General features: G+C 23.9%; 1 protein-coding gene across 1 annotated transcript in view; it reads right to left on the bottom strand.

The window, feature by feature from the left end:
* The window catches only part of LOC122851033 (rhomboid-related protein 3), a 114,095-nt gene that overhangs the window by 24,403 nt on the left and 65,913 nt on the right, over positions 1–23,779 (bottom strand). The window contains exons 5-6 of the mRNA XM_044150082.1: positions 11,700–11,812; positions 1,911–2,028 (exon numbers count right to left, since the gene is read on the bottom strand). Of these exons, the coding sequence (XP_044006017.1) occupies positions 1,911–2,028; positions 11,700–11,812 (231 nt within the window). The remainder of the gene's footprint in view (positions 1–1,910; positions 2,029–11,699; positions 11,813–23,779) is intronic.

Raw genomic sequence — 23,779 nt, 5'->3', positions numbered from 1 at the left:
GTATGTATTTAAGTGAAATAGAGAGCTTTGGGAATTAGTTAAGATAGAATGAAACATGAAAATATCCCTGAGGAAAAAGTCCACGAGTATATACAACAGATATATGTGTATGTATATATAAGACAAATACAAGTGTACAAGATATACAAAAGGAAGAAGAGAAAATGATACGAAGTAACGCGTCTTGGGTAATATCCCGATGAGAAGTTCTATCAGTTGTTATCTTGTCCCTTTTCGTTTCAATGGAAAATAAATTGACAAAATCAAGAGAGATAAGCAGAGTATAATCATGTCATATACATTACTATATGTACAATCTGCAAAACGACACAGTGTAAAATCATATAATTCAAAATAAATTGTTGAGAAAACTGATCGAAATTTTTTGGTGATAATCAACAAAGTAGTGGGCCAATTGAAAGACGATAATATATTTTTTAAGATTTATCTAAAACTTGTTTAGTTGATGTGATAATTTTCATTGTTTGCACAATAAAATTTACACTTCTAAATGACAAAATTTATTGAGTAACACAATAATTATTATGGTACTGAAAACAAATTGTTGATAAATACTATAAAAATTGTTAAGCAGAAATTGTAACAATTTGTAATAAAATATAGTAAAAATTATTTAGCCCAGTTAAATTTGTATATAAACCATCAAAAAATATTATTAAATATTATATAAAATTAAAATTAAAATACTAGAAAAATTATTGTCTTGTATAATAATATTTTTTGTGGCCAGTATGTCAAATGCAATGTGGCTTTTCAAACAATTTTAGCCAAAAATAGCAACGACAAAAAAAAAAAACCAATTTGCTTCTATTATTTTCTGTATTTTTATTCTGTATAATACTTTTAAACTTTGCGGTGTATTAAGGGTCAGAGATAAAAATTACTATATTACGTATATAAATCGATATACTAAAAAAATATAAACATCAGATTATTATTCGATATATATTATTGACCAAATAACAATTTTCTTGTGTGGTAAAATTTTCTTTGTCTTGATCATCAATGTATATCGTATAACCCTTTTACATTCTCATTTTATTGAATAAAAGTAGCCATTGGTCACTATCAATAAAATGAAACTATATATTGTTTTTTCTTTTTTTTTTCAATTCTTTTATAACAATGCTTTCATTATTTAAGCTACATTCATTGGAGATATAAAAAGAGCTTTTTTTTTGTTAATACAAAAAGCTATGGTGGTTCACTAGACAAATCAATAATAGATAAAAAAAAAAAATAAACAAAAACAAATTTTTTTCACGTACAATAGGACAATTAAAAATATCAGAATAGAAAAATAATAATTTTCTTTTTTTCTTTTCAAAGTGCGTAATTATCAGTGACCTTTGTATTTGAATTTTTTGTGTTTTGTAAATATTTTTGTAGATTAATAAAATACTGTTGTAAATATTTCAATGAATATTGCAAATAGAATTAAAATGTAAATTAAAAATAATTATGAATAAAATAAAATAGAGGGTGTTTGATAGATGACAAAATTCAAACAATATCGTATTGAGTAATTTAAATGATAAATTATATTTCCAAATTAATTAATGATTAATAAATTATAATAACTATTGTTATTTTATTTAAATTGAAAATTAATTTGAGACAAATGTAACAGAATCTGTAATATAACTCGTTCAAGGTTCAGTTATTATTACAACAAATTAATATTATTATTTTACTAAATTTACATAATATAATAAATCATTTTGACATTTATTTATTGTTATTATTATTATGTTAAATAATAACGAAATTTTATTTGTCAAAAAAATTTATATTTGATATTATTTTTTTAGGATAAATAATATGAATAATAAAGTAGTTTTTTTTTTTTTTTTTTTCAAATGAATATTTAAATATTAAAAAACACTTACCTCGACAAGTGTAATGAGGATAATGAAGAGTGGCGGTGGACAACATGTGTAGTGATCTGCGTAATATTTACGGTCCCTTTCTTCAGTAAGAAATTCATCGCCAATCATACGAACCATCCTTGAAAAATACAAAATAAAAATTTACAATTATTATAATTATTTGAATGATGATACATGAATTAAATAGATAATTTAAATTGCTAATAAATTATGAATTATTAAATATGTATTAATTATTTAACAAGCAATTAATGTATCAATAATTAATAAAAATTTATTTGCATATTTAATTTACATATGATGTTTAAAGTATTTAAAAATTTAAAGTAAATTAATTGCAATGTACGTAGTTCATGGGTAATGTCAATAATTTATTGTTAATTATCTTTAGTAAAAATATAATTCAATTCATTTATGATTGATCAATAAAAAACATAAAATAAATTAATTTAAAAAACTTGAAATAATAATTAAGAAAAAAATTTTTGATAATTAATTTGCTTCATGTTATATAACAAGGTAGCAAAGAAAGTTAAGTTGTGTCAAACTTGTTATTTTTATGTGCTTATTTTTCTTTTTTTCTAAATTAAAAAAAAAAAGAGTTAAAAAAAAAATATACATACAAAAGATCGGTTCTTTTGAGTATACACACTTATAAGATTTTTTTTTTTTTTTTCCAGGTTCAACTGGAAAAAATAAAGAATAAAAAAAAAATTTAATTTAGGTAGAGTATATAGTTAAACGTCGTCGTCGTCTTTTTTTTTGCTTTTTAATTTTCCTGGTCGCATAGAAAAAAAAATATGAAAAGAGTATAAGGTGAACGTTGAAACAATAGCGCCAGTCAGACAGTCGGGTTATTTCATTTTATAAGCGCGAAAAGAGATAATAATTTCATTGTCTCTTGTCTTCCCATACTGGTCAGAATTGTTGTATTTATATTATAAAAAAAATGTATATGTGTACATAAGATAATAACATAAAACAAACATTTATTTGCAATCAAAGAAAAAAGGGGTTGAAATATTGTATCTTGTCTTTACACTTTAAATCCCTGTTCACATGTAATACTGCTGCAGTATATTGATTAAGATATATTTTATGAATTATTTTTAAATACAAAATTATTGGAGAAAGCTTTTTTATCCTTTTATAAATAATATAAGGTATCCAGGAAGCCGTCGCGACGCACAAAACTAACTATATAAATTAAACTACCCTTCGACAAAGCCACCTTTAACTTTTTCGATGTCCACAAGTCGCAACGAAACATGCTCTTATCGATTCTCTCTTCTGACCAACCCCACTACTACTACCACCATCATCCTCATTGCAAAACCACATTATCAACACACAGGTATTTTATTTTTATGTGTACATACATGTACACATTATACACGGTATGTTTTTACCCTCACAACCAGTAACAAAACATTGCATAGAATTCAACACAAATAACTTTTAATATATACTTTAAAAATTAATAATTAAATTATGTTTGTTTTGTATATTATTAACAAAAATTTAGATCAATAAATTAATTAATTATTTATGAAGAAAAAAAACAAAATAAAAAACAATGAAATGATAATAAAACTGTATTATCAATTTTTATTGTTTTTTTTTCTTTTTAATTGCCAGTTTAAGTTTCAAGTTAATAATGTTTTTTTTTTTTAATTATTTAATATTTATTTGTGCTCATTGAGTTACTTAAATAACATAAAAATATTAAGATATAGTTTTATTTTTTATAATTAAATTCATGACCCACCTATCAACACGCAATATATTTTTTCGTCACGAATATATATTTGGTGAATAATAAAAGAAAAAAAAAAAATATTTATAATGTTATAGAGAGTTTTTTTTATATTTTTTTCGTGTAACAAGGAGACAGGTTTTTGATATGTCGTTTAATTGACTGAATTGCATAGTAATTTGTACGAATAAAATGAAAATTAAATGTAAAAAATTTAATGCATTTTAGAATATTCGACATGTTACAGTTATGCATCAGTGTTTTATGAAATTTAAATTGAAAATTTTACTGACATTTGATTTAATCAATTTATTTTTTTGTTAATTATATATTTCAATTTTTTTTTTTTTATAATTTAATTTTCAGGATTATTAACAAATTTTAATTTTAATATAATTATTTTTTATGCGTGTCTCAGGGTCATCTACATGTAAATATACAATAACCAGCTTTTTTTTTCCTCGAATATATTTTTTTTTATCTGTGAAAATGAGGTCAGATATGAATGAATAAATTTACCTCGTTAAAAAAAACCCTTAATTCATTGCGAAATGAATTTTTAAAAAAATGAAAAATAATAATTTTTACTTGTATATTTTTTATTAAAAACAAAAGTTGAAAAAAAAAAAAAAAAATGAAAATTATTTTCAAAACTAACAATTGAAACTTATAATAACAAGTACGCTATTTTTTTTTTTTTAAATAACATTTATATATATTTTCAGTTTGCCATTTTTTTATTCAATTTTTTTGCTATTTTTTCTGTGTATATAATATCAAATTTTCTACATGTACGTGTAATAATTTATGATATTAATATGTGTGAAAAGCTCAGCATAAATTTGAGCTGTATGTTTGAGAGTAGCAATTAGTGTTTGGATTACACGAAAAGAGAGATAAAGGATTAGTGAGCTACAGATGAGTATGATGGTAGACTGGATGCGTGGTGGTTCACCATACGACTGTATATCATAGCTTTTTCCTGTCGTAAATATTATATATATATACAAATACAGTATATAATATTATAATAGTTGCAGTAGCAAAACTGTTGAAGAGAAAAAATAAAGAGTAAAAAACATAAGGGGCTTTGCAGCGAGTGTGGCTTTAAGACTTGTGGTTGTCATTATTTTACCAAACAAAACCACGATATTCGTCGAATTCCAGCGGCTTATAATACAAAGATGTTTGATGATGATTCAACTATATTTAACTCGACAAAACAAATATATATTTATTCTCCGTACATATAATTATATTTTTTAAAAAAAATGATAACTCAAAATATAATGAGAACTCTTATAAGAAAATTGAAAAATAAAAAAGAATGAGTAAAAGTTTTTAAAGAAATAATGAAAAATGTTTTTTAACGATAAGACAAGTTTGTCATTTTTTAAGAAGATTTGTCTGATGCTTAGAAAATCCAAAACGAGCATCAAGTATATACTATTGAGTTGGAACTTGACAGTGGTTGAAGGCGGATGCTGCTAGTACTGCAACTAGAACTCAATCTATATGTAACAGCAGTCCCAGAAACTAGTTGTCTATATATATTTTACTATCGCCTTAAACTAAAGTCAGCCCCCTGAGCTCGTTAGCGCCGGTAATTGTCACTTGTTAGGTGCCAACTTGTCATCCTTTCAAACTACCTTGGTCTTTCCCTTCAACTTCAATAGTGTGTGTATATATATATTCCAATTGTACACATACATTTAAATATATAAATTCAAATACTATTGTAAGGAAAAGCCAGCATTGTGGTGGACATGTACGAATCAACGCTGAATTTTTTTTATCATTGTTAGATAATTTAATTTTATTGATTTTTATATTATTCACTGATTGAGATAGATTTTTTTTTTCATTTTTTTTGTTCACATTATATATCTCGATTCATTATCACAAGTAAATCGATGGATTTTATTTTTTAAATTATTTTTTTTTATATATTCATTGTGCTTTTGTTTGAAATTATTTGTGAAACTAAAAACAATGAGATAATTTTTTTTATATGAGAATATATAATGAAAATTTAATTAATCATTGATTAAAATTTTACCAGTATATAACAATGAAAATAATTTACTCTTTTTTTAATTTTTTTTTTTTTCATCATAAAAATGAGTAACGTTGTTTAAAATAATTAAATGCAATGGGTGTAAATTTGTGGCTTGATGGTAAATTTTATTTTTCAATTAATGACAATTTTTAAATTAAATAAAAAAGTTTTTTAGTTTAATTTAATTGAATTTATATGTTACGTAAAAATTCTTGTTTATTTTTTTGTTTTTCTTTGCGCTTGGTGTGTATTGAAAGAAATATATAAAAAAATAAAAAAAAAGATGATAATATTTAAATTGAGTGTCGTCGTGAGATGCTTCTTGAAAAGTAGAAAATTTTTTTTTTTTATCATTATTTGTTTTTTTTTCTCAGGATTTTTCAATACCGCAATTTCAATTTGCGATAAAGACGATGGCAAACTCTTTGGTCAATTCATATTGATAAAGTTTTGTCATTCAATTTTATTGAAATATTTTTACGAGTTAAAATAAAGCACAAAAAAAATGACTGACAAAATGTCACTGTCATTAAATTTTATTGAAAATATCTATTTAAATACTAAATAAATTTAAGTTTCACATTTCAACAATATCCATTATAACAAAGATAATATGTCAAGTGTAAAAAAAAAAAAGAAACAAATTAATAAAAAAAAAAGCATGCCCTTGACAATTGACTTGATATTGCAGAATATTAAATAATGAAAAAAATTAAATTCCCAATGTTCTAGATAGCATGAAACAAAAAGTGAAAAAAAAAAAAAAAAAAAAAATGAGCAATCAAGCGAAGCATTACAATTCGTAACGGTACATACAAATCGATGGTGTGTCACCGCATTTGGCTATTCATATTTTCATTCCCAAGACAAAACCTTCTCATCGCGTATATTTTTTATTTATATATTTTTTATTATTATTTTCTTTTAAATTGTATGTACATGTACATATGTACAGAGTGAAAATATATATCGTGTTCCCGGTACTCCAAAAATAGAGTATGCACAAAGTTGCTGGGGTTAAAAAAAAAAAACAAAAAAATAAATAAACAACTAAAAAAAAAAAAAAATCAAGAATTCTTGTCGGCAAAAAACACATAAGTAAAGATAAAAGTTGAATGTTAGAAAAACACAACAGCACGTGCTTTTAACACGATCCCTCATGGTAATAGACGCCATCTATTCGTGATAAATTTGCAACACTTTTATACAATCATCATCATAACCCGTTAACTCAATATGATTCGACAAAAAAAAAAAAAAAAAAAATATGATCAACACTAGAAAATTATTTGTATACTTTTTTTTTTTTTTTTTATTGGCTGATAATTTTATTTCTATATATGGTTTTTGATTGAATAATATTTACATGATTGACGTGTGTCCAGGTCTTCCATGCTCTCCATTATTTCTAAGTGTCGTTGTTATTGTAGCACCATTAGATAAACCACGAACCGGCAATATACTAGTTGCAATTGTTCTAGCTGGTCCGCAAGCCGTATCCTTTAATATTTTTGTTGCACTTAATGGTGTTGTTATACACATTGTTGCGTTTTACACCTCAAAACTATTTTTTTTTTTTTCAATTTTTAATTATTACTCAATGTAATAATGCTTATAATTTTAACACTCGCTTATTTTTTTTTTTTACACATTGACAATTAACGCCATTTTGTCAAAAAATAAATAAAAAAACAAAAAGAAGATGTAATTTTTTTTCTTTAATTAAATCATAAATATATTATTGAGAAAAAAAAAAAAAAAACAATTGACAAACACAATAACACAAACTGCTTAAAAGACGATTGACAAAAAAAAAATAAAAAAAAAACAAAAGAACTTTGAGTAAAACAGTAAATGAGAAAAAAAAAAAAAAAACAAAACACGTAAATTCTTTTTTATTTTTATTAATTTAATTGTTGATTGTAGTTGATTTTCATAAACAATTAATTATTTCGAGATGTTAAAATTGACACAAACAACACACGAGAAAATTTTGATATATATTTTTGTTTTTTTATTAAACGAATAAATGAATTTAATAAACTCGTAGACGTCCCTTCTCACAGGGCGCCACGGGCACACTGATGAGTGATCGAGTGACTGACCGAGCAGAGACTGTGTCTCCCCAGCTACACGAATTCTGGAGCGGGCGTGGGTGGCACACACGCGTTTATTTAGAGTGGGAAAGCATTTGAGCAACTCCATTGGATAAAGCCAACAGATGAGTCAAGTGGGAGAGCAACAACAGCCAATAAAATTTTATACTTTGTACAATGATACTCGCTCTCATGATGCACCAACTTCAAAGAAACATTTCGCACTCTGCCGCGAGACGTTGAGAAGAACGATCCTTGTTACTCAATATTTAAATATATATATATTTTTTTTCATCATTTTTTAAAATTTATTTATAAATTTTCCATATCATTTTTTTTTTACTATTAAAATTTTAGTGTGTTAGATTCAATAAAAAGTGTTGATATATAATTTTTTTTTTCATTTATTAAATTATTATTAGTGTAATTAATTAATTAATTAATATTTTAATTTTAACTACTTTTTTTATTTTAAATAAATTGATTAATGTATTTTAAAAGTGAGATAATTTTTTTTATTTAAAAAAAAAATTATTCAATTATATTTTTATGTTATTTTATAATTTCCATGAGACTTGACCACTGACCCATGCACCCCAAAAAAAAAAAAAAAAAAAAATGAGATTGACAAATAAAACACCGTGTGCATAAGCCTAAAAGGGCCCAGGTGGTGAATTTCATATTTATTTTTTTTGAAACACATTAAACCCAGTAGGAGAGAATTTCCTTACCAAATAAATTTCACCCCTCTGATGTCCCCAACGTGTCAAGGCCTTTTTCATGCCCCCATTAACTTCAAGACTCTGTCTGATTTCTTATAATGTATAACAATATGTCTACACACGAGAGTGCATAAGCAGCAGAAAATAGAAAAAAAATAAAACCCTGTATTTGAGGGTGGATATAAATACAAGCAAGCGTCACTCTATAACTGACCCATTATTCATCAAATTCAATATGCCTTTTATTAGCCCCAAAAATACAAAAAAAAAGAAGAAAAAAATATATGAGCGTGAGTCAGACAATTTGAATCAAAGTGACCTCATAATTGACCAATGAAATTGCCGACAAAAATATAATAAAAATACCAAAAAATCTTCACCTTTTAATAAATATAATAAGACTTTTATTTTTTATTTAAAATAACTTTTTTTTACAGTTAAAAAAAGCTCATAAATATTATCAAGTTAAATTTATTAATGGTATAATTTATCTATTTGTTTATTTTAAAATTTATATCTAAACTTGTATATAATATTTTGTTGTTTTGTTTTATCCCTGGTTTATATAAAATATAAATAATAAATGTAATTTAAAAAATAAATAACACAAGTTAATTAGTTTTTTAATTAATCTCAAGTTACAATGATATTTGAATGACAAATAAACCTTGAAATTACAGAGTTAAATTTAACCTTTAATTCAAAGTTGGATGAAAATCGTAGTTAAAGTAGAGGATAAGTCTTGTTTGCGTGTAAAAAAAAAAAATAAGGAAAAAGTAAAGCACAAAATTAGGGGTGAGAGAAAGAAAGAGGGTTGTGAGTGTCACACTTTTACAGGCAAGTTGCAAAAGATAGAGATATGTATATCGTAAGTTGTAAAGGTATAGGCAAAATGCCAAGGCTCGCCAAGGCTGACGGTGAAAGTCGTTAAGGGTAGTAAGGTAAGTTTTGTACGTGACTACTCGAATAGACTCCAGTAGCATTTGTATTTTAAAGAAGTAAAAAATTTTTTAAATGTATTTTTATGTGTGAAGATGGAAGACGGTAAATATACACAGTCAAAAGAAGGATGAGAACTTGTAAAAGATCTCCCAATTTGCCTTGCAGTTATTCAGCGTGAAAAAAAAAAAAAACTAGTGTCCTTCGTATATATATATTTTCTTCTTTTCTATTTTCTATTTTTATAGATATTTTATTCTATTTATTTTCATTTATTTTTCCTCTTTCTTCTATTTTTATTTTTTTAAAGAGACGAGCCTTTGCGTGTGTTCCTCTTTGATAAAAGAAAAGTATAAAAATAAAGAGAGAAAAATATACAGAATGACCTGCATATAAGGATGACTATTTTAGCTAGATTTTATTTTTACAATGAAAAAATATAAACATAAAAAAATTCAACACAATATAATTCATTGCAAAGAGATGGTCGTCGTGGTATATCAAAGTCAAGCCGCTACTGTATACAAAATGATTGTTGTCGTCGTTATTCTTGCATTTGACAACTCAAGGAATTCATGATATTCAATGTATAACACATATGTATGTGAGTTGGTTTATTATTGAGATATATATACACCCAAAAAGATGAAAAAAAAAAAAAAAAACAGTGAAAAGCCCAATCTGGAATGTCTGTACCGACCACCCCCGAAGCTTTATATTTTTTTATAGATATATTATTACATTTTTTTTTTTTTTCAATTTCAATTTCATTTATTGGCTTGTTGTGTCAAAGTGGTGGAATACATCACTACTGAATAAAGTTAAAAAAAATTCAAAATACAAACACACGTCTATTTGACGAGACGCAAAAAAAAAAAAAGTAAAATTTATAAATTGATGGAAAAAAAAATTAAAAAAAAAGTTTTGGCGTTGACGGAGCTATGTATACATACTCGTAAAAATTTACAACCACTCTAAAATATATGATACCCAAAGAGTGTATATGTTAATAATTCAAGTCTCAAATTGTTAAACACATGCGGTGATGAAAAAATAATCAAAAAAAAAACCATGTATCAGTATAAAAATAGATCGATTAAAATAAATTATTCAAGAAAAATTAAACTTGCATCATATTATTGATTTAAAAATATAATTTTCAAATGTAAATGTTTATTTTTATACCCTATATAATAATTTACCTTTTCTTCGTATTAAAAAAGAGTCATTAATTAAAATAGTCGCAAAAACCTTCACAAAATTTCAAATAAAACTAGCTTTCTTTTGCAATATAAAAATGTTTATTGAAAAAAAAAATAATAATTAAGTTTAATCGCTAATAAAAAATTCATTACAGCAAAAGAAAAAAAACGTATAATAATATTATAAAATAATTTATTGGGTGTGTCGTTTTTCCAATCTTTTTAAAAATAAATAAAAATAGTAATGGATATATTTGAAAGTAAAAATTGCACATCAGTGCGTCGGATATAGACATAAAAAAAAAAATAGAGTCATATGTATTTTACTTTGGTCGTTTCAACCCTTCTTTATCCATTTGGGTTTTCATGGTATTCGCGTGGTTACTTTAACATTTTCTTAAACTTACTCTGACAAAAATTTACATAGTCTGGTTGCATTTATAGACGCATGCGGCACAACCCAAGGGGATGAAAAAATAATATAAAAAAGAAAAAAAAAAATGTCCATGGATAGACAGTCGTATTATAGACAGAATTTTAAAATAAAAAAAATAAAAAGCTTCTATCGAGTAAAAGACGAAGACTTTATGTATAGCATAAGCTGCATCCGAGTCTGGTAACGTCTTTTTGCAAATGCATCATGCCACCTTCTATGGCCTTTATCTTGTTTTTTTTTTTTTTTTTATGTTTATTATTTTGCCCCCACGATGTTATATTTTTTATTTTTATTTACTTCACTCGTCTACTACCTGCTTAGAATATCACACCTAAATAATATTTTATATTGCATATATATACAAGATATTTTATTTGTCTGGTCTTATCTCTTGTGCACCAGCTACTCTAACAGTTATTTTATTATATAAAACTAGACTATACATAGACTTGAATATGTCAACTAAACTTGATAAGTTATAATTTTATATTAAATTCAAAATTGTAAACAAATAAATGGAGATTTACATCAATTTGAAAAAATAAAATAATTTTTAAATAAATATATTGTTGAGCTTACTTGTGGAAAAGGGGTGGTTCATGAATTAATAAATGAAAATCATTTTCTGAGCTAACTTCTCTGTCACGATGATGAACAGCACACTTGAAACTTCTCGTTCTCTTTCCACTCATCTGGAAATAATAAAATATAAAATTATAATTAAAGTATTAGATTTACAAACGGGGTTAATTGTTGATATCTGACAATACAGCAAAATTATAGTTCAAGTATATTTTGAAATTGTACAAGAGTATAAATTGTTGAAATTTAGTGATGAGACGAGAGTGGAAAAATGTTAGAAAGTAAAGACTTTTGATCTGTTAACATAGTTAAGCAAATGTGCCAAAAACTCGTAGTGAACTCGACTGAATAAATGCCTATATATACAGTACAGATTCATCCCCCTGTCATTCCACTTTTACATCTTCTACTTCAACCTCGAGAAAACTTATTTACCAAGTTTGTGGTTTTGCTAGAGAAGTCTACAATAAACTCGCTGATTAAGAGTTGCAAAAAAAAAAAATAATAATAATAATATAAATATAGACAAATTACTTGATAATTTTACAAAATTTTATCTCTTGATATATAGAAAAAAAATTGAGTTTAAAGTATTAATTTTAAATTTACAATTTTTTTACTATGACAACAAAAAAAAATATAAAAAAAAAAATTAATTTAATTTTCACAAATTTCATGTGCATTCTTAAACGTTTAAAGTAGTGCTATTGTGTCGCTCGTTTAGTCTCAAAGTACATAAGAGAGTTTGTATGTGAAAAAAAAAAAAATTACTGTATATACTTTTAAAAAGCTCAATAGAAAAACACGCATTTCCACTTTCTTAACGGTTCGTTTCTCGTCGTTTTTCTCGTGATAAGATTTTCATTCCACTACCTTAGAAACCCTCTGTTTTCATTCTTTTTTACTTTTATTTTATTTTTCCACACCCTTTATTCTATTTTATTTTTTTATTCCATTTACTTTTTTTATTTTCGTTACCTTCGCTCGGTTTATTGGCAATGAAACGGCCGATTCTAAAGAGTAAATCTTTGACTTTCGCGAATTTTACGAGTCCACTGTGGGGTTGTAGAAATACTTGGAGGATATATATTTCTATTCTCGACACAGATCGATACCCAAGGGAGCATCTGCGTGTTACATTACAGTAAATCGAACAAGGCATTATTTCGACTCTCCATATATATATCTTTGAGTAAATTTAAAATTATTATTGTATACTCGAAAGTAACAAATAAATAATATAACATATAATAAAAAATGAAAACTTGTATTGACAAATAATGATTTTTATATATGTACTTGTGTTTTTGGTAAATTAATTTATTTTTATTTATAAAAATACGATAATTCTGCTTTAAAATAACACAAAGATAATTTTTTTTAGAGTTTTCTTTATTCAGTATAGAGAGCTAGTTGAACCAATTTCAAACAAAAAACAGAAGATGAAAAGAAAAAAATATAAAAAATGTAATAAATGAAAATGAGAATGAAATCGAATCGAAACGGGATTTTGCAGTTTTATATACATACATATACATTTACAATTGGTACATTTCGAGTGTGAGATAACTCGTGGATTACAATCTCTTCCTCACGGTTGGAGCTTCTGCTTGGATGATTCCACTCGAAGAAATATTCTGTGCACGAATAACGCATTTTCGTTTGGAGTAAGCGGGCGGCGGGTGTATGCCATCAAATCGCGCACATGTACTTCACTTGGTACTCATACAGGTAACAATATACACATATATATGTATTTATATTTGTATGTAACAACGAAAATTGTGTGATGGGAATATATATTGTTGTGCACGTGGTTCGTTACGAAATACCACAACGAATGAAAAAATAAAAAATAAATAAAATAAAAAAACTATTTACATATAACTCGTCATACTCGTCATTTGCCGACATTCAATATACAAGAAAAAAAAATCCATAGATAGAAGTGAATAGAAAAATAAAAAACGATATTTTGAATATATAAAATATTTAATTTAATTTACTATATATTGAGAAAATTAAAGTTAAAAAATTTTTTTAATATTATATAAGCTATTTCTTAAAAATAATAAATTAATAATAAAAAATTTAAAAAAAATGTATTTATAAATGAAAAAATAAATACATATTAAATCAAGTTAAATGATGCAAATTTTATAAAATGATGTGATTAATGCAAATTTGTGAATTAAAAATTTAAAACAAAAGAGAAAAAAAAAAAAAAATTGTTAATCAGAGTAAATGTGTACAGTGAAAAATAATCAGTGCAATGGAATATAATGGTCATTGGTGTATAAAGGGATTTAATTTAATCCATGCCATTACTCGAATTAGTATATACGAGTAGTGGTGGTGGTGGTGTTGGATGCATGAAAAGAGGAAGAATAAAAAGGTACAGTGTAGAGTGATGTAGAAAGAAGCATATACGATGAGGTTACAAATACAAAATAGATAATTTTGCTCGATTATGTACGGTTGCTGATGCAAGTTCTCTTGGGCAAATGTTAATGGCCAACAATGCCTACTAGCAGAAAATTTGCAGTACATCCAGTTTATACCATCGTTGGTTCAAACATTCAATGTTGATCATATATATATTTGTGTTTAAATATATGTACATGCCAGTGTGTGATCTTTAATGTATGTGTTTACACATATATATACATGAATACATACAAGTGATATAGATTCAACGATGATCGTTCTCACCAAAATTGAATTGAATTCCATTCATGCCTGGAATGTTTATTGGTTTTCATTTACAAACAATTCTACCTCATTCAATTGCATTCACATTTCCTTTTTATTTATTTTTTTTTTTTTTTATAAATCCATATTCTAATGCCTTGTTCGCGTTTTCTAGAGTATTTTTTTTTTTCCTTTTGTATGTATGAAACTTGGCTAAATATATATATGTTATATTTTTTGGGTTATAAAAATTTTTTTGTCAGTCATTTATTATTTTTATCTTTGAAAGATGGCCGTTGATCTTGAACTCAACAGTCAATAAACTGATTTAGAACAGATATCAAACACGAAACTTTACAAATTGCACGTCAAAGCTACCTTCAGGGTGAAAAACTACTGATAATAAAAAAGAAAAAAATTATAATTATAATAATAGTATACACAGTGAGGATAAATACTTTATGAATTTTATATAAAACTCTTTTTTTCCTTTTTTTTTTTTTTTTTGCTTAGGTATAGACTCTGTAATTTTATACATAGTTAATAATTTGGATCATTAAACTTTTGTTATTATTTCAAAATGAAAATATTTTTTTAATATTGTAAATTTATATAATTTTTTTAATTAATATTTAATATTTAATGTGCTTTAAATTATTATATAATTTTGGTATGATCATCAAAATTTTCCAATTGAATTTAATGAATTGTAAAATATACAAATTTTGTTGATACAATTTGCATGGATTTTTTGGGTATTATAGTGTGGATTATTATTTCAGGAAAATAAAAAAAATATAAAATTTCATATTGGATTGTTGATTATGTATCCTATCAAGCGTTTAATTGGCTATCGAATAAATTCGTATGAATTAATATCAATTGAGTATAATCGATGAATTTCTGTTAGATTGCAAGTTTAATATTTTGATGCGGAAAATTAAAAATTAAAAGTAATAATAATGATCAAATTAATAATCGTGGTTAGTAATTGATTGTTTAATATTTAATTATATATACATATTATTGTGCTATATTTTTTAAAAGTAGTTTCATTTTTTTTCGTTTTTTGATTACCAAGAAATTTATTCGATCGACAAAATTTCAAATCTATTTTTAAAAAATTCTCCTACGGAAACGCATCAGTAGATATTTCTAAAATTTGTCAAGGAAGTAGAGACAGACCAGGACTATATTCAAAAAAACATTCAAGCCCTTTTGTAATTAATAAAATAAAAAATGACGGTTAAGCTCCCTTTTGGTAAGTTAAACGACAATGTTGTTATTTTAATTTTTAATATGATGTATTTTTGATATAAATTTATATATATATTTTTGTTAATCTTTTGTTATTTTTTATTTCATATATTGTACTTTGTAATTTGTATTGTAGATACACGATATTACTATAAATTTTGTTTTCAAGTTTCTTAACCGTGAGACGTGTAACAGGGGAGATTGTTCAACATACCGGAAAAAGAACTGCCCAATACAACGTGTAGATTGTCGGTTGAGATTATTCGATATATACATGCGTATAATATAGGACAAAAATTAAGTAAAAATTATTTTTTTCAAATATTAAAAAACCAGTGCTATTCTTGTTATAAAAGTGAAAAAAAAAATTTTTTTTGATAGCACATTAACACACGCAATAAGTCAAACAATAAAAAAATAGTATTTTTTTTTTCGAATTTCATAAATTTAAAAAGAACAAAAAAATTAAAATAATAACATGAGCTTTAAAAATTCAAGAAAAAATAATTTAAAAATTTAATTTTAAAATTGTCTTTTTTAAAATCACAATTTGTTGGCAAGTTAAAATTTAATATTTTACAATTATTTATTTAAACAGAAAATAAAAAAAGTATATATACTTAATAATTTATATGTTTCTTTTATGAAACTCTCGTCATATTATTCATAACGTCTGGCGATCGGGTGTAATATAAGCTATTAAGGTAAAATCTCAAAGAGACCCACACAAAGATAAATTTATAGGGTTGAATCTCACAAGCTATATATACTTTTACACATATTACAGCACAACTATATACATTGGCTGTTGAAAATCTCTTTGACCCAACACACAGTTGCACTTTGTGCATTCACACACATAAAGAGAATAGAAAATAAGCTGTAACAAGCATTTACTCAACACACATATATATACCATATATATTTTAAATATTTCATACATATTTGGTATACATATATAGAATTGTATTTATAATAAATTTATATGTATGCAATATTCGATACAATGTTCGAAAAGTTTGTTACTTTGTTACATTAATATTTTATGACTACTGAACTTTTGAATATAACCAATATTCCTATTTTCATCATGACAGTTTCTTAAAATGATTCTTGATATTCTAATTACATTAAAATTCATCAAATATTCTATGAATAATCTCGTCAATCAAAGAAAATATAAATAAATATCTTGATAATACTCTTAGAACTTTAAATAAAATATCATCTGTTTTGTTATTTATATAAAATGAGAATTATTTTGTCGATAAAATATCACGTACTAATAATAAAATAAAAAAATATATTTATGTAAAAGACAATTCATAAATAACCAAAGAATTTCAACAAATTAATTTCTTAATTCTAACATTTTACTTAAACAAATAAAACTAAATATTTTATACATAAAATTATTATATTATATACAGAAAAATTTTGACATAAAAAAAGAAAGATATTAATTATAAATATCAAAGTCATGTTAATTAAAATAATAATAATATAAAAGTTGGTGAAATATAATTTATTAAGGTATATGTATATATTATAATAGTATATATATATGAGGATTAGTATATAACAAAACCCAAGGTGGGTTATTGCACTGTCGCGTCTGTCGCAAGTGAAGCCCCTTATTATATAACCCCATTGCGTTGGTATAAGTCGAGACCCGTTGTTCATTGAATTATACCATATACCAATTTAAACATATACATACATAAAATTGTTGTACAAATTCCTCTTTCACCTTCATCTGGACTTTGGAATTCAAGTTGTACTCACAACTTTATTGTGTCTTGGATCTAGATCGCTTATGAGCATCTGATATTCAAGACATTGTTGTACTATTTTATTATATATATCTTCAATTAAATAGCTTTGATCCACATAATTTAAGATTTAATACTTAATATCATGTATTTTAGCTGTTATACTCTCGTCAATGTAATTGATATAATAAAAACAATTAATTTAGCTATAAAACTAAATAATTATTTTCAATTAAATTTATTATTTTTATTTAAAAAAAATATTCAAATTTCAAAGTTAAATCAAGGGTTGTTTTGCTATTAAATAAATATACTTATACATTTTTTTTTTTACTTTGAAATTGTTGTTTTTTTAAAACACCCTTGTAGGGCAACGTTGTAATAAAATACAATCTGTTACTCTTGTATAATATTATATAATAATAATCAAGTGATGTCATCGTTATCTCAGTGTCTTTTGAATTTTCATTGTCAATTTATATTGTATAGTCTTTATTGAATTTTCATTGAAATACGATGACATGAAGCTGATGTACGTGAGGTAATTAGATACTCAAACTCAGTTTCATTGGTAACAAGTTGGTGATATAGAGATATGTATACTAAGGGGGTATAGATGGATAGATAGAGTCGTTGAAAACTTGAGGAAATTTTAGTTTTTTTTTTTTTTTATACATGTAGTGATCAAGGTGAAGATTCTATCAAGATGTGACGCCTTGTTAGAGCGTGACTGGGGTTTAAATGACAAACCGTTATGTCTTAATGCTATAGACTAACTCTTGTGAAAAAATTTACAAAGTAAAAATTACTTTAATATATATCTATATTTATTAGTTATGTATATACTGTTTTTTTTTTTTTTAAACTATTACAATTTATAAACGATAATTTGTAAATGATTATAAAATAAATATTTACTTGAGGATAAATATTTGATATATATTTTTAAATTTAGTAAATCTTTTTTTATTTTTTGTGTGAATATATAGTGGGAATTACGAAGAATATACCAGTGAAAATTCCAAGATGATTTACAATCTATTTTTGAAGTTATATTTAATTGAAGAAAAAAAAAAAAGAATCGATCAGTATTTATTGAGAGCTTTTTTTTTTTATTCAAAAAAGAAATAGAAAATATTTTTAAGTACAAATTTTAATGATTTAATAAAAATATATATTTTTATCTTTTAACTATTTTTTTTATGAAATGGAAAATTACATTTGCATGTAGTTAAAAATATAAATTTTGATTGTTACTGGTTGACCGATTGAATTTTTAATCATCAATCGTTTTACGGTTTATTTGTGTTTTCTGTAGTGAAATTTGCATTTAACCACTTGATTTATTCGGAAGGTAAAATTGGAAAAGCATTTTAGCTAGTGTTAAATGAATAATTTAACTCGTTAAAAATACATATATGTATATATTTTAAACAAGTGCATACCAATTATAAATTAATCATTGAAAAAATAGAAAAAATGACTCATTAAATTGTTGTTAAAACAAATAATTATATATATATTTATTTATATAGTTAAAAATAAAAAAAAAAAATTTTCCAAACTTTTCAAAAGAAGAACAAAAGTAAATGCAAGTACCTATATAAAAATTTTCTTATATAAAGTTTTTGGAAGAGAATAATAAAATAAAAAAAAAAAATATGTAAAAGAGTCTGGCAGGAGTTTACGAAAGTGTGCTGGATATCCATAATAATTTCATGGGACAATGGTGCACGACGAATCGTAATCTAAATTCGAATAGAATTCGTATTTAAAAAGTTAAAACATGAAAAAAAAAAAAATCTAAAAACTTTTACAAAAGATTTTTTTATGATTTAACATTAAAAAAACAAACAACTATGATTTTACTTGAAAATTATTTTCTATTTTATTAAATAACACACAATACATGTAAATTAATTTAAAAAAAAACATATTTTTTTTTAATAACAAATTGAATATTATGATTGAGTAATTTTTATTATCTTTTTTGTCATTTAGTTTTTTATTTTTATTAAAAAAAAAATATCGACATTAATTTGTGTTTATATATTTGATCAGGTGGTTAGAAATACCAATTTGGGAGTTTCTGAATTGAGATAAATTAGTAAAAAAATTACGTAAAAAAAAAAAAATGTAAAAGTAATATAAAAAGGTGAGCCAAATGAACGACACCGGTTCCAGCTAGTTTCGGCATTACTTTAAAGAGGCAAAACGAGTGAGGGCGGCGAAACGATAAAAGAATAAACGAGATGAGTAAAATTAGTCGCACGGTGGTCCAAAATAGGGCGGCAAAGTCAAATTATAGACATCGAAGAGCTGCTTCAAGAAAATCAATCATACACGTTTAAAGGAGTCAATCAAAAACAAAAAAAAAACATTAAAAAAATAATTAATAAGAAAGCTCCCAGCTCTTAAACTTGTCCACACTCATTCTCTTGTTTTCCCAATTATATTATATACCCTTTTTTTTTTAATTTTATTATATATATTTCTACAGCTCAATTCGTTTTTAAAATACTGTAAAAATCTTCATTATATTGGAAAAAAAAATAATAAAAAGAAGGAAAAGAGTGAGAAGAAATAAAAAAATTGATAAAGTTTTTTTTTTATATTTTTTTATGGAATTATTGAAAATATAAGATGATTAATTCTGATGAGATATTGGAAGCAAGTAATAATGCAATTTAAATGTATATATAAAAGTATAATAAAAATAATATCTTTAAATAATAAATAATGAAAATTTATTTTTTAAAAATACAAAAATAATGAGTTCACGTTTTTCATATTTTTTTTCAATAAAAATGTTTTTTAAAATCACAAATAATGATACTAATTTTTTGTATGTGTTGTCTATTAAATTGACATCTAATGTCTACCTGGGACATGTTTTTCTTTATATAAAATAAAACAGTTATCATTAAAATTAATAACAACCTGGAGAATAAAAAAAATTAAAGCCAAAAAAAGCTCGTCATTTCTGTGACTGCCAAAAAGCTTATTAGTTGATAATTGATTTGAAAAATAAATAATTATTTTGGTAATATACACGCATAATAAAATTCATATACAATATAATTTTAAAAAAAATATATAATGAATTTTGTTTTTACAATGTAAAATCAAGACCTTTGATTCAATCATGCACCTCGTTCATGAACGGAAATTGATAATTTAGATAAAATAAGGTTCAATTTGCTTCGGTATATTGTTACTCGATAAAACAAAAAACAAAAGAATAAAACAATGTAAACAATAATAAAATTAAAAAAAAAAAAATTAAATGTACAAGTGCACAACTTACATTTATTGTAATTAAATTGTGAAATAAAAAGTTGGAAAAAAAAAAAATTAAATAAAGTTTCAAGTATTGACCTTTTGTGAATTGTGTCAAAAGTTAATGAAGTTGATTAGATTGGATTTACAGTGACAATAGTTCAATTAGTTTAAGTGTCTTTGTATGTATTTTTATTAAAAATACTTCAAGCAATTTTAAATAATTTTTTTTTTATTATTTTAAACTTTTCATTGAATTGAATTTTTTTTTCTTTTTATTACCCTGTTAGTTACTTGGACTGACACTTGATTGAAAAATCAAAAATACATGAAAATTATTTAAATTACACTGATTAAATGGAATAAAAAAGAAAAAAAAAAATTTAATTATTTAAGTATGAGTGACTGATAGATAATAAGGTTGCATTTGATTAATTAATATATTTCAATATCGATATGAATTTATTTTTACAATATTGAAATTTCAATAAAAATAACATTTTTTAATGCCATTAAATATCACTCAAGTTATTATATTCAAATTTAAACATTATAATTTACATTTATTGATATAAATTTAACATTGATTAATATTTTTTTACTGTGTCAATAACTGAATAAAAAATTCAACGACACTTGACTTGTTTTTTTTATAAATTGAACTTTCGACAGACATGATAATAATAATATTGTATAAAAAAGAAAAAAAAGGTATCTTTGACTCATCAGTAGAATAATGATGTCAAATGTAGTTCAAATAATCAATAATAGCAGCACAACAATCATTAAATTTATTTTATCAATATATTTTCATATTATTTCTTTTAAAGGAAATAAAATTAAAGCTTTTATTCGACAATCAAAAGAATTGTAAATGCACTATACTGTGAATCAACATTAATTATACAGAAATTATTATTATTATTAATAGAAATTAATTCTTGGACAGAATTATAAAACTAATTAAAAGCTCAACATAAAAATTTTCAAGACAGTTTTTTTATTTAAAACTTTTCATTTAAGTGAGTCTTATTATCAAACAATTGCATCTCATCAATTTATTGTTTACAAATATCAAAGACACTCGAAAATATTAATTAAGAAAAAAAAAAGACATCTAATTAATTAAGAAAAAAAAAACTATATAAAAAACAGTTTTGTTTATTTCTTTTATTTTGCACATTGAAGCTATGATTCAATAGAATGATAAGAAAAATATGAACGTCAAGTAATAAGACTAATTAAAAAAATATGAAGACATGTATTTTGAAAATAATAATTATTATAATGACAAATAAATATAATAATAATGTACAGAGAAAAAAAAAAAGAGCTGATGCAACACAAGTTGAAAAATGAAATGTAATAAACAAATGTAAAAAAAATAATATTAAAAATAAAAAAATATATGATAAACAAAATAGACTAGTATCCTTGTGTTTTTTAATTAAAATTATATTTTATTTTTTTTATATATATATGCTTTATAAAAAGGATTTATGGTACTTCATATCTAGTTTTCTTTGCCGTGTGTTTTTTTGAATAGAATACCACACTGCGTATATCTTTTGCAATTTTTTTTTTTATTCTTTTCTCTCATTTCTTTGACCGAGACTATTTACAAACCCCCAATGATTCTCTCTCACTTTTATTAGATATGTATTAATTTTTTTTCTCTCTTTAAATTGTTTTTTTTTTTTCTTTTTTAAATAAAAAAGCGTCAGTCGTTATATATACTCAAAAAGTAGAGAGAAAAAGTAAAAGAAAAATTGAAATTTATGAGAAGGACTTTCATTCAAATTCCCAGAGCCACAATTTCATGTACATTTTTACAATTTTTAACAGTCTTTTACAGACTGGAAAATTGAATTTTTTTTTATTTAACTTTTAAATGTCAAAAAAATATTTTGTTTAATACAGTTTAGTATTTGTATTATTCTTTTTTTCAAAATGTGTTTTTTTTTTTTTTAATAAAATAAAAGCTCGTTTGTAAAGAATGAAAATTATAACTATTAGCTTTTCTTTGAATAGAAAAACGTTATAATAAATGAATAATTGAAAAAGCAAGTGGTGAAAAAAAGTATGAATTTTTTCATGTTTTAGAGAAATAAGTTTATGTAAAAAAGTGGAGTGTATATGAAATGTGTGATTATATATATAGATATAACAAGACACACAGTGGCGAACAGGCAAATGCTACCTGTTGCAGATCAGAAGAGCTGTGTACTTGTTCGTTCAGATACATTGGTCTTTTTCAACAATCCCTGTATAAAAATAAAATACAAAAAAAAAAAAAAAGCAATTAAAAAAAAAATCAACACTTGACAGTTTTAATTATTCAACAGTACAAAAAGTATGTACATTAATTTTTTTATATCCATAAAAACCCAGATGAAAAATACTCTATATTTATATTTTATTTAATCGCAAGATTTTATTTTTTTTTATTTTGAATTCATATTTATTATTTATATTCTCGTAATTTAATTTTTATTTAGTTTTATTTTAAATACACGTTTATATGTTAGAGACATGATTCTGAAATGACCAAACGAACCAAACATAGAAATAAATAAAATGAAATTCATGATAAAAAAATAAAATAAAAAAGATACAAGTAAAGGGCTCGGCCAACTAAGTAAAGTTTAAAAATGCCGCGCCCTAAAAAACCATTGTCACGAGACAACTAAAATAAATCCTTTGATATATTTTTGTAAATGTTGCTTGACTATATTTTACACAAAAAAAACTGCGTTAAATATATTCAAAATTTTTATTATTAAATAATATTCTTCATCAAGTTTTATTATTTATCACAATCATTTTTTTGTTACTTATTTTTGGCTAAAATTATCTCAACAATTTTTCATGTATATTTTTTTTTTCATGTGCATACTTTATACAAGTAGTAAAATCAAATTGAACGCTTTCATTTGGTTTCATTATGGTTTTTCAATTCATTTTTTTTTTTTTTCATCAAACTATATATATTTCTAGGTTGTACGTACTTTGTTTTACCTCGCTGAAAATTTTTGCTATATATTTAAAATTTATGCATATATATAGCCACATTGAATA

This window comes from Aphidius gifuensis, linkage group LG3, assembly GCF_014905175.1.
Source record: "Aphidius gifuensis isolate YNYX2018 linkage group LG3, ASM1490517v1, whole genome shotgun sequence".
In the NCBI taxonomy this organism is placed as follows: Eukaryota; Metazoa; Arthropoda; class Insecta; order Hymenoptera; family Braconidae; genus Aphidius; species Aphidius gifuensis.
Note: the sequence above shows the minus strand (reverse complement) of the source record. Positions and strands in the feature narration are given on the sequence as shown.